General features: G+C 35.5%; 1 protein-coding gene across 2 annotated transcripts; it reads right to left on the bottom strand.

Moving 5' to 3' along the window:
* Positions 1–2,243: 2,243 nt before the first annotated feature.
* LOC110454608 (probable palmitoyltransferase ZDHHC4) lies at positions 2,244–10,111 on the bottom strand. 2 transcript variants are annotated; one of them, XM_021504219.1, is made up of 6 exons: positions 10,015–10,111; positions 9,443–9,618; positions 6,642–6,715; positions 5,387–5,691; positions 4,830–5,074; positions 2,244–3,838 (listed from the first exon to the last, which is right to left on the bottom strand). In XM_021504219.1, exons 2-6 carry the CDS (start codon positions 9,569–9,571, stop codon positions 3,497–3,499), a joined length of 1,095 nt encoding a protein of 364 aa, XP_021359894.1. In that variant the 5' UTR covers positions 9,572–9,618; positions 10,015–10,111; the 3' UTR covers positions 2,244–3,496. The 2 variants fall into 2 exon arrangements, with proteins under 2 accessions (XP_021359894.1, XP_021359895.1); XM_021504220.1 differs by having other exon boundaries at positions 9,443–9,615.
* Between the last annotated feature and the right edge of the window lie 3,252 nt (positions 10,112–13,363).

The following is a 13,363-nucleotide window of genomic DNA, read 5'->3' as shown; positions in this document are numbered from 1 at the left end:
AAAGAGAATAGGAAACGGCTAGTATGTTACCAGGGTGGCACAGCTACCTTTTAAACTGTTCTTTATAACAAACCTTTTGTGTCTCGTTTTCTTTTGACACTACACGCCAATGTCACATTTTGTATGTTATAATTTCTGAACTTTAAAACAGAGGTCGTGTTGTGCCAGCTCAATGTGTATGGACAGTATGTCGAAACGTTGACACATGTAAGCGTGTACCCTCACCCTTATCAGATAAAGCGAATTCATACAAGATACATTTGTATGTATATTCTACAACTTCCGGTATGTAAGCGAAGATTATGTGGTTACAATAAACTTCATGTGGTTACATGCATCCTCGAAATTACAGGGATTACCACTCACCCACATTCTCTGCGGCCTGAAATATGCTATTTGATTGGTTTCTGGTGAAAAAAACCTGTCCAATAGCTAGGCTGATACCTGTCCTTTCAAGGTTACCGAGGAGCGACATAGGACTTCAAAGCCGGTCAAGCTTAACGTTACGTGGCCGCGCGATTCTTTCTATGAACATCAAAGGAGCTCACTAGTCTACTAGTATCGTCCACAAGGTGGCGTTTATACGGCCTTCAATTTCGTTATGACATATTCCAGGAATGCAGTGAACATAAGTGAGAGTAACTCCTGGCGTTTCAATGATGGGTTTCGTGCAGCACGTGAGCTATGGTTGCCAGGAGCAGGGAACTTTGTCGTAGTTACTTAGAGAAATGACATGCATTTAAACGGGACAGAAAGTTGTGATAACGTAGATCTGAGAATAATGGTAAGTAAGGAACAGATTTATGGTGAACATGACATGCAATGAGATGTGGTTACACGGAGCAGAAATTTGGGGTTACGTGGAACAATTAGTTGTGGTCACATGGAGCAGAGATTTGGGGTAACGTGGAACAATTAGTTGTGGTCACATGGAGCAGAGATTTGGGGTTAAATAGAGCAATGAGTTGTAGTTACACGGATCAGAAATTTGCAGTTAGGTGGACATTGAGCTGTTATTACACGGAGCAGATATTTGGGGTTACTTGGAGCAATGAATTGTGGTTATACGGAGCAGAGATTTGGGATTACGTGGAGCAATAGGTTGTGGTTACACGGAGCATAGATTTGCAGTTACGTGGATCATTGAGCTGTTAAAATTATTATACGTTACAGAGATTTCGTGTTACTTGGAACAACGAGCTGTTGTTATACGAAGAAGAGATTTGGGGTTACGTGGAGCAATGAGTTGTGGTTACACGGAGCAGAGATTTGGGGTTACTTGAAGCAGTGAGCTGTGGTTACACGGAGCAGGGGTTTGGGGTTACGTGAAGAAATGAGTTTTGGTTACATGGAGCAATGAGCTTAGGTTATACGGAGCAGACATTTGGAGTTACGTGGAGCAATGATCTGTGGTTACACAGAGCAGAGATTTGGGGTTACGTGGAGCTGTGGTTACACGGAGCAGGGGTTTGGGGTTACGTGAAGAAATATGTTGAGGTTATATGGAGCAGAGATTTGGGGTTACGTGAAGTAATGAGTTGTGGTTATATGATGCAGAGGTTTGGGGTTACGTGAAGTAATGAATTGTGATTATATGATGCAGAGGTTTGGGGTTACGTTGAGCAATGAGTTGTGGTTATATGATGCAGAGATTTGGGGTTACGTGGAGCAATGAGCTTAGGTTATACGGAGCAGGGGTTTGGGGTTACGTGAAGTAATGAGTTGTGTTTATATGGAGCAGAGGTTTGGGGTTACGTGGAACAATGAGTTGTGGTAACACGGACCAGAGGTTTGGGGTTACGTGGAGCAATGGGTTGTAGTTATATGGAGCAGAGGTTTGGGGTTACGTGGAGCAATGAGTTGTGGTTATATGATGCAGAGGTTTGGGGTTACGTGGAGCAATGAGTTGTGGTAACACGGAGCAGAGGTTTGGGGTTACGTGGAGCAATGGGTTGTAGTTATATGGAGCATAGGTTTTGGGTGCCGTAGGGCAATGAGTTGTCGTTATGGTTGTGCTTACATAGATCAGAGAGCAGAATTGCTCTGTGTCTGTGGAGAGAATAGTAGTTAGTTATAAGTAAGACTTCATACAAATGCCTATATATCGATCATTTATATGAAAACATGTGGTTACCAGCGGCATCCAGGTATGGTTGCAAAGGCCAGGAGAAGACAGCTCAGAAACTAACATATTGGATAAACATGTCTAAATTTCACAAAAATGATAAGATAAAACTTGTTCACAAAAACTGTCTTTTTTATCATGATAACAATGAATACATTCAGACAATCATGTTGTTGTAGAACTCTACTGGAATGCTTGCGATCCTTATCAGTCACACACACACATACACTGCAACACTAGTTTTACAGCTAGGTAAGTAAGGCATCTTTTGGAAATGTACAATTTGAATTGTGATAATAATTTTTTTCATTTGCAAGAATATCTATACATACACATGTCTTTGAATGTCACACGAACAAGTAGTAAAATAAGGCACAAATTAGTCATACCATCAGGCATGTACAAGTTTTATAACCAGATACAAATAGGTCTTGCATGCATTCCTGAAAATGTCTTGCAGTCAGACACAAACAAACTTTTACACACAAATAATTCTAACAATTACATTATGTAGATACAAACACACAACCCTAACTTACAGACACAAACTTATTTAACAATCAGACACAGAAACCCACCCACAGTCATGTACAAACAAGTATCACCATCAGATGCACACTTCCTTCTGATGGTACTTTTCATGTAAACATTTTGTGAGATGTGAAGGTGCTTTTAACATATTAAAAAATACAAAACTACAAATACAGTAAGTTTATTCTTCTTTTACACAATTTAATGAGATGGTGTGATTTGTTTTGGACAATCAATAAGTAGTTATTTATATTTGTCCTTGGACAGACATATGAGGTATTATTTTGTATACACCAATATAAATCAGATACAGCGTGGAGGTGGGAGGTTACTCATTTGTATAACGCCCATGTCATATTTTATCAATTCAATTCCACATTTCCATAACAAATGGCAATATGCTTACAGCTCATTAAGAAACAATAACCAAACAAAATAAGGACAGCGTCTCAGGGAGGCTACTATATCTTTCTTTCCTGTCTAAACAAAATTAATTTTGTGTAGAAATTGTTTCATTGACTGGTTTGAATGACTGGTTTGAAAAACAGTTCAATATTTAGTCTGCATAGCTGTCAAAACCTTTTTAAAAAGATTTGCTGAAGAAAAAAATAAAAATCCTTTCCAGACTCTTTTACCTCTAATAATCTTTTTAGAAGGTTCATTAAAGGTTGTTTATTTTTATCATAGCAAAAAAAACATACATCATCATTATTTATGTGTAATTTGATCAACAACAACATCATGTACACCCAATACCCTAACACCACCATGCATATGTCGATGTGGTGCTACACCACTAACATCAGTGTGAAGACATGATTTCAAACAGAATTCATGTTATCACCTTTGTTTAGATCTTTTCAAATTATCTAAAAAGAACACTTCCTGAACATTCTTAAGAATGCCTCTGTGGTATGGTCGGTGACTTCCATGTACCTGATCAATGGCCGGAGTTTTATTACTTTTTCTGTTCAGCTTTTGTGAAGAGCTCTTGTTAGTCCGTTTAGAGATGCTTTTCTCATCCTGTAAGTTTTCTGCTGCAGGAGTTTTGTACCTTTCATTCGTTGTTTGATTTGTTAATACAAGGAATGTATGATATATAGCAAAGGATCCAATCATAGGAATGAGTACTACCAAGGCAACAACCAGGAACACCAATCGAGGGTACTGTAGGAACAGGTGCTGAAACACAGAAACAGAACATAAGTTTACTAATCTCCCTCGAAACTCCCTCATTCAAGTCCAAACTCACACAAACTCAAAATCTACATTCTGTGGACAAATGATCTCCTAGTTATTGAGGGTGTGTGTAACAATCACAAAAGGTGTGTCTGAATCAAATTAATGCTTTTTTGAGTTATTTTGATACATAAATAGGGAAAGATGAATGGCGCAAAGCAGTTTCTGTCGTGTTTCACACACTTTCTCCCTCATTGGAAATGTGTAATGAGGGAGATCTCCCTAATGAGAGGTATCAGAGAATGACACGTATGGTACTAAAGTTATTCACTTTTAGGGCTCGGTACAACAGAGTAGTCTCCCTTAGTAACCATCTCTTCAACCAATGGATATAACAGCTACACTAAGTTGATACAGCAGTCAACCATGTACTTCTTTCATCCAAAGTGGACTGGTTACCTAATAGATAACCTTGAAGGGGAGGCTGAGGGGGAGCATGTTTCTATGAACCTGACTCCCCCATTCACCCACAATACATACCTACATGAATTTTTCAAGTTCTCACTTCAAATTCTAACAATTGTTTGAACCTACCGATTTTATTGTTGACAAAAGTACCTCTCTGCTACCCCTCAAAAATAAATTATTAATAAACTGTCGTATATTTCTCCCCTCTAGCAAACTATCTGTAAGGTAACCATCAATTTGGATATCACACTTTTGTTATGCGTTGGCTGTGTTTCATATAAGTGACTAATGTATGTACATGTACTACACTTTATATATGTTTTCATCGATATAATTGTTGTAGCTCTTAATGATTCTAGTAGTCAGAAAACTATAGAAATTGTTCAATATCTGTCTTAACCTCAAATATTGTCTATCATTTTTAGCATATGCAAATGGTGAATATGAAAAGATCTTGCATTTTGATTGTGCAATCCAAGGAATCTACCTTGCTCTTTTGTCAGTTATTGCTAGGAAATGTCCTTACCTGAAAAACAACAAATACATTAACAGGCATTGTTTCTCCATCATCCATCAGGACACGGGCCTCTAGGAGTCTTGAATTACGTGTGTATAGCCACAAGCTCCACCCTCCCACAACCACACCTTCTATCGCCATGCCAACCAAAGTCAGTAGGAACAACAGGAAGTAGCGATGGTTCAGGCCTCCTACATCGTTGTTGGTCCACACACAATGGTGATCAAATCGATGTACACATCGGTTACATATATCTAGCAAATAGCCAAAATACCATGATCACCATTGTAATTTATTAGGTCGGATATAATGATACAAATAAAACAATTGTTTTTAAGTTGGAAGTAATAGTCAAAATAAGCTGTATCACATTTTACAAAAGATGATCTTGTAATAAATAAAATAAATATCTTACTACCAGTAGTTATATCTACATACAATGTACCTTAGTGAGGTGAAATTATACTTTCTCCATTGCTCTTAATTACTTAAGTCAGCTTTGTTTTAGATAAAGTACAGTATAGCTGTTTTCATTCCAACAGAAATCTAGTACTATATACACTTACTACAATGCTTTGACCTTGCTGGTTTGGGAAGGTCACAAGTTGAGCAGATCCTATTTGGTAAATATAGTCTCATGTCAAATTTGTACACCTGTGAATATAGTTCCTGTTTTGCTGGGTTGATCTCCCCAGGATCTGAGGAACAACTCTTATGGAAGAAGAACAGATTTGTGAAAACGACCACCATCGGCATGAGAGTGTGGTTCGCATTGGGGTCAGACATGTAAAGGATGGGCAGCATATCCTTCACCCACACTGCATGGCCCAGCAACACAATGGCAGCAAAAACAAACTGTAGGACCTGGTTCCTGAAACAGAACATCTTTTGAGAATGGGTTTGATTTTATAAGCCAGACAATATACAAAGTTAACATCAAAATGATGTACCTTTCAAGTAGGAGATAACACAGTCAAAAGTGTCAGAAAAATTGTCCAAGATAGAGAGCTAACAAATGCATTTTCGTTTAATTCATGATAGATAAGGGCATTGGAATACTTCAAATAAACTCATGATTACCTGGTACTTTTAAAATTAAAATAAATAAATATACAACATTTGATATAGCGACCTATCTAACTAGAACAATTAAGCCACTCTAATGCGCTTTACAGTACATAGAAATACAATTTTTATACAATCAATACAATTATAATATACATTAATCAATACAATATTGAGGAATTTGTAGGAGCTGTCTTGTCAAGCGCTAACTACCAGTCCTATGCCACCTGTCTGATATCTCCATATGTGTGTGTGCTGGAGAGGTATTGTGTTCTGTTTGAAGCGAGACCGTGCTTCCAACAGTATCATTTATAGTGCCACCTCACTTGAATGCTACAGCACAGATACCGCAACATCCACCCCACACCATTTTATACCCCACCTGGGTTGTTGGAGTTGTGTGGGCAGTAAAAAAACACTTTCTCTGAATATTTCATCCATACAACGACTTTGGGGATCAAACCCCGGCCGCCTGTGTGGAAGGCCAGAGTGTTAACCACTCGACCAATCCGCCCCTTCATTTGAAAGCATGCAGCAATATTTTGATGTGATACAGAATGGAGTAAGGGAGATAATGCCTTTTACACTTCATTTCAACATATTACATTGATAGACAAGAGGCCCATGGGCCTTAACGGTCACCTGAGTCTATAGTANCTATGTTGTTATTACCAGTAACTCAGATACTCAGTATTTTAACTATACCCATACAGGGTAACCCTGATTCCATATTGAAGATTTTAAAAATTTACTTACCTGGTATGTAGAACATTGTATAGCTTTTCATGAGCAGCATCTGTAAACCTCTGTGGTATGACAAACGTCACGATCTGGAAGTGCAGAAACATTATACATACATTCAATTAAGGAAATGAAATTAATTGAACATATCAGGCACACAACCAGTTATTGTTATGTGCAAGTTATTGTTAAAGGATTTGAAAACAATATTTATGTGGATATGTTTGGTTTCAAATTTAATCAGAAAGTTTTTAAAAATCAGTGAATAACTCGAACATGTACATATGGCAAGCCATTTTAACATTTAATACTATTTAAACTTAAGGTAAATATTTTTTCACTTAAGTAAAATTCTTTTTAAATTCTATTCCCTTTAGTGAAATTCCTTTTAAATTCTTTTCACTTAAGTGAAAAAACTCATAATGAAAATAGTTTATTTACCTCAAGGCAAAATGAATTTCACTTGAGTGAAATAAATTTGAAGTATATTTTACCTCAACTCTTTCACCCCTAGGTAACTTAAGTAGACTCTACTATATCTTTATCTGGATGAGTCCATTGTGGTCCACAGTGGTGAAAGGGTAAGATGAAATACAATGTAGTATTAAATGTTAAAACGGCTTGCCATACATGTACATATATGTATGTACATGTACATAAGTAGAATTAAACATAATGCAAATAAATGTGTATTTACCTTAATTAACCAAGATTGCATTAAGGTAATAGGATTGTGTTGCCATTTCTAAGTAGAATTTATTCAAATTTTGTAGTTATATTGCTTTAAAGTAAAGAAAATTTTCTGCCACAGAAAAAATAAAGGTTGTCAGAATTTCAAGGATTTTAAATGGAAATTTATGTAGAAAGGAGTGAATTTTGAAAAAAAATATGAAAGACACATTATTTTTACAAAATAATGTCAATAAAAATGATACGGACATATATTAGTATTGCATTAATGTATATCAATTTAATAAATGCTGAAATTGTGTAAAATTAATTCTCTATACACGATATAATAGTAATTGCAGGTAAGAGTTATCGTTCTTGAAAAACTTCACAGTAGTGAAATAGGTAGCCGGTTTCCTGAAGTACAGAAAAATGGACACATGTGACTCATTGATAAAAAACCAACCTGAATTAATGCCTGGATTGCTTTGAAATACTTTAATATTGAGAGAACACACTGTTCTGTCAATAATAAACATACAATATTTATCAGTTTAATATTAAACATAAGAATTTGCGGAAATTGTGATACTGTCTCCCTACATTGGATTTTCAACTAGGGATGTACTTCCTGTTTCCGTTTATCGATACACTCCAATGACCTTAATATAACACCTGAGCATTCTGTATGAATTAATATTCTAATCAGTTTATAAATTTCTAAAAGTATGATATATAATAACAATGATTATTAGTTAAGAAGAATTTCACTTAACTGAAGGAACATTCTGCTAAGACATAAAGCATAATCATTTACACTTAAGTTCGATTATTTTCACTTAAGTGAAATAAAACACAAATTGTTAATTTACCTTAAGGTTCAACAAGCCCCCTAAAAGATGTAATATTCACCCTAAATTTCAACCCCCTGGCAAGTCATATTCAAATATCCTGATCAAAAAAGGAATATAGATATGTAATTAAAATATATTGAACTTGTATATGTTATTTGAAGATCATTTATATATGAAGGTCATGCGGGGCTTTATTTCTCTAACTATGTGTGGAGAGGCAGACCGGTCTCTCAGGAAGATGATTGTTACTATGGGAAAGTACAAAAATCATAGTAAAACGTTGGCTTAACATATTTTACCAGTATGTATGTGTAAAACCATAGACCTTTGACCATAAACACTACTTAAACTTCATATAAGTTGTCCTTTCTTAGCATTCAATGTTGTTATAAAATAGCTAGACTTGTTATAAACATTATCATACTTTTCCGCTTCAATGTTTATAACATGTCTAGCGCATTCATATTATCACAGAATGTTATCAAATGGCACATCATCTAAAGTTCATTCATCGATCAAGGTTACTAAGCCTTTGTTTTTTATTTATAATTTGCTAGAGCGTATTACCAGGGGATTTTACTATGATTTCAGTTGTTTTGCATGGCAACATCTATCTTTATTTGAGGTCAGAATTCCTCTCAATAGCTAGTAGCAGAGAAATAAATCTCCGCATGACCTAGGTATATAAAAAAAATAAAAAAAATATGGGTCATTTCTCAGCTCTCAGTTGGGTGGCAAAAGAGATTGACATGTTATAAGTTCAGTGAGCTATTTTTAGGAAGACAACAGACTTAATGCCTTATTTTTGACAACGTTAACCTGGCTATGTATACTTTGTATAGCCAACGTACAAGTTCAATATATAAAAGTAACACATATAAGTTCCTATTTGTAATTGAGGTCTTTGAACATGACTTATCAGGGGGTTGGAAATAAGGTGACTACAGCATCTTTTAGGGGGCTTGTTGAACCTTAAGGTAAAAAGAATTTCACTAAAGTGAAATAAATTTGAAGCATATTTTACCTTAAGATGAAAGCGTACTAAATGTTAAAATGGCTTGCCATATGTACATGTACATAAAGGTGTATGTCAACATGAAAACAGCATTTAATTATAAGTGCCACTGATTATAACTGGTACATTGTGCATCGCAAATAAATATATTAATGACTTGCGTCTTATATGGGCTAGTGTTTAAATAGTATGTGCGTCTTAATAATTAAGTCCTTAAATCACACATGTACATATTATGCTTCTTTTCAAATCCAAAAACAGTAGAACAACATGTTTACCTCCATTAAAACATGGCGTAGTCTCCCAATCGCGCCATTAGCCAATGCTGGGGAATCTCCATAGACATACAGGAGTACACATACACCAAATACCGTCACATAAATAGTCATTAGCACAAGGAAATCCATAACACCAAGATCCCATGCACAGCTTCAACTTTATATTCTCAAATCTACTGAAACAAAATAATATTAACACCAAAATAACGTTGGTTTCATTTTCACATTCCTAAAATGTGTTATACCAACATGACTTGTTGTTAAAACCACACATACATTTGATATCAAGATTTATTTATGGGATGGGGTATCCTACATGTTAGTACTATTACTAATACCCGGCCTCCTCTACCCCAATATATATTAAAACAATTTCTAGTCGTCAGAAGCTACGTTATCGCAGCTATGAAATGGTACATGAATTTTATGATCATGAAAGCTGTCTACGAATACTTGTTTTTGATTGTCGATCCGTTGCATCTCCAAATTTGTTTTGTCTAAGACCGTAGAATTCATAAAAAGTATCATTATGAAGATTTTCCTAAGAGAAGTAGCATTTACAACATATCTACCTATATCTGTATCTACTTATCGAACATCGTATGCCGGTATGGTGCACTTCTACTTTCTGTTTACCCTTCAGATGTCGACTTCCGGTTTCAAACATTTACTTGATTCTGAATAAGTTGAAGTTGCGCGGGAAAATAAATGAAATCACACAATGCGCTTTAGGCCTATATAATAACAGAGACGTATATAAGAAATGTTATTTGCCAACGAAAAGTGAAAAATACAGCTTTAACCACGAACAGCTTGTATTTTGACAAACGCAAGTAATGAAAAGAATCAAAATACTTGACAAGCGTAAAAAGTAAACCGAAATGACGAGATGTAACTTCAAAAATGTTGGAACCCCGCCACTTTTAAAATTTTGGATCCAGCCACAGGGACGGGACCCGACCGGCTGATCACTGCGCTACACATTCAGATGAGTTCCAAAGCCTACTCCAACAATTTTAGATTTTAACAGGATAAACGATGATCTTTTCCGGTCGCTGTTGTCCGACTGGTACATATCCCGGCCTTTAATTAAAGATAGGAAATCCAAAATAAAAGAAGTTATTTGTGTTTGGTTGTAGTTTTGATGTGCTCACAGTGTGAGGTTAGCTTTGATTTTAAATTTCTTCTTTGTACCATTTGCTTCGATAATAGTATATAAATTTCTGTATAGATGGTTGTTTCATAGTTTTACCATTTTGTATTTGCTTTCCAATGGTACAAAAGGCATTCACACAATTTTGTGTCTGGAGTTCAATACATGTTATCTGGTATGGTGTACATGAAATACTAGTTTTAAAATGTATTATTTTCTGTAGCCTATTAAAGTTGTAAATTTATATCGGAACGGTTTTATAGGCACCTTTATCTACATGTTTTTGAACAATTTCAGTCTTTGACTTTAGTTCCAATGGTAAGTCCTAAATGGACAAATTGGCCACATTGTACTTAAATATTTACCTTGTTGGCTTTCTAGATCAATAAAACACTGGTAAAACCAGAAATTGTTTTGTAATGACTTCTATATATATTAAAAATATGACAACAGCCATAATAATTGGTCTGGTTTGAAGAAGAGAACCTACAGGTCCTGTATCAGAGTATGTATGAAAGGGTTTATTTTCATGTTTAGGAAGTTGTGTGTCATTTGTACAATTATGACTTCATTGTTTTTCATATTTACAGAATTACCCAAAAATTATACTAATATTGTAAGGTTATGGAACAGGAGGGAGAACATGCATTGCCAGACCGGGATTTGAACCTGCAGTGACCATCCAAACTCTAGACTGACATTCTACCAATTGTGCTTCCTGGTCAACGATTATCAACCTCAAGTCCAGTTCCATTCCATTCCTCCCACCTTATTCCTAGTCTTTTCCGTCGAAGACATCACTATTTACAACCCAGGTTCAGGTATACCCTTGCCAAGCATTCGCACAGTACTCAAAACAAGAGTTGGTCAAAGGCACCAATGTAATAGGAAAAGAGAAATGCACGGCCACAGGATTCGCACCCAGGACCCTCTGAACTCAAGACGGACCCTCTGCTAATTGCCAATCAACCTAGTCCAGTTTATCTTGTTTTGATCTGAATTCATATTCAATGATGATATTATCACTATTTCTAGGTTCAGGATTTGGAGTTGTTTCTTGACCCATTTTCATGAAACTAGGTACACATTATTTTTTGGAAGATGTACATGTGTATTTTCATTTTTTTCTGAAATACATTGTATTTGATGTAAGTTCAGAAAAATGTGAAAGTTGCTACACATTATCATTACCTTACTGTGTATGTGATTATGTCATTGCCGTTGACTGTTTTTGTCCATTTTATAGAGGAGTGAGGGTCATTATTAGTTTATTCTTTTGCTCATAATTACAGTCTTATTTAATGCATTTAAAATAGCTACTTGCTTTAGGACATAACAAAAAGTTTCTTAATTGCATTTTGATTTATACTGTTTGCACCAGAATTCTCACCTGTAAATGATCCTAACAGTTAGGGCTGTTTTGGTCTACCTTTACTATTGATTGCCTAATAGCCATGGTAGCCAGTGATATACTGGTGATACAAGACAGGTGCTTGTCCGTTATAGATGCCACAGGTATACAGTCCATTGATTATTTGCTGGTGTAGCTGAATTATTGATAAGGTAACGGGAGGTCTTGGCTGAGAACTGGACTGTAGCCTCAGTCATCTTAGGATACTGCGAAGTTTGTCTCTAGTCATTTATTGTTCATGGAATTAGTCTTTATTTACTTACGCTTTTCTTGAACAGTGTTTAAGAAGAAAACTGGTTAGAGGATATTAAATGCTGTATAAGGTAAGTGTCTATATTATTATATAACATTTTAATGGATATGGATTGATAGAATAATGAGTAACCAACGAGTGGGATTGTATATATTTGACGATGTGTACATTTGATGCAATATATCATAGCAGCAGCTTGCTTGGGGTAGTTGAACCCCCTCCTCTCCTTTCATTGATGTTTCGGAGATATCTTTAGTGAAAGGAGATATCATTTAGTGATAGGAGATATCATTTCTGGCCATATCATTCATCATGTTTCAAATCTTCAGCTGCTTGTGGGGTGGGGATTTCTCCCTATTCTTACTGCAGACCCCCAACCGGGCTGCAACCTTGTATTATTGAGTTTTGATCAGTACTGATACATGTATTTTCTGAGTGAAAACTGTTTCTATGTGAGTGTGCATGGTAATTGCTATAATTTATACAAATGTTTAAGTTCAATTTCACATAATTAGATATTTTGACTTTTGTTTATTTTGCACTGCAGACATATAGATCTACTGGTAAGTTGTGTTTATCTATGCAATAAATGTATATCAGGGCTATCTGTAGGGAAAATGTTCAGTATACACTAAAAATATTGGGTAGTTTTGTAAAATCTGTTTGCAGGGTAGCACTCTAGATATGAAATTGCACACCCTACGATGTCAAAGACAGGATGAGTCATATTATATATATCATAAACTTGTGCCAAAATATTTGAAAAGTAGTCTATAACTTCTGTTGATTAACTGATTAAATTTGTTTATTGAAAAAACGACCAATTAGATCAGCCAAAACGTAGTGGTCAGTCTATGTTCTGTATTACGATATGAAACATGCATTTAGTATATATATATCTATTAGAAAGAGTATGACTATAAAAATACATTCATTAGGTTACATAGTAAATGTTCTCATTTAAAACCAAAAGGCCCAGAGTCATAATATTTAGTCAAGATAGTTCCTAGAATGGAGTGCTATAAAGTTTCTTCATAAAACCCTTCTTTATAGTCACAGGGGTCAAACATCTTATAACTTATAACAACATTATCTAAGAAACAT

Source organism: Mizuhopecten yessoensis, unplaced genomic scaffold (genome assembly GCF_002113885.1).
Source record: "Mizuhopecten yessoensis strain PY_sf001 unplaced genomic scaffold, ASM211388v2 scaffold7939, whole genome shotgun sequence".
In the NCBI taxonomy this organism is placed as follows: domain Eukaryota; kingdom Metazoa; phylum Mollusca; class Bivalvia; order Pectinida; family Pectinidae; genus Mizuhopecten; species Mizuhopecten yessoensis.
The sequence above is the reverse complement of the archived record's forward strand: the minus strand, read 5'-3'. Positions and strand labels throughout refer to the sequence as shown.

Excerpts from the sequence above, each read along its gene's own strand:
- LOC110454608 (XM_021504219.1), bottom strand. The coding sequence starts at position 9,571 with ATGGATTTCCTTGTGCTAATGACTATTTATGTGACGGTATTTGGTGTA. Across the intron at positions 6,716-9,442 it reads TACGCCATGTTTTAATGGAG|ATCGTGACGTTTGTCATACC; the intron begins GTAAACATGTTG and ends CTGCACTTCCAG. Across the intron at positions 3,839-4,829 it reads ATGTATTTGTTGTTTTTCAG|CACCTGTTCCTACAGTACCC; the intron begins GTAAGGACATTT and ends TCTGTGTTTCAG.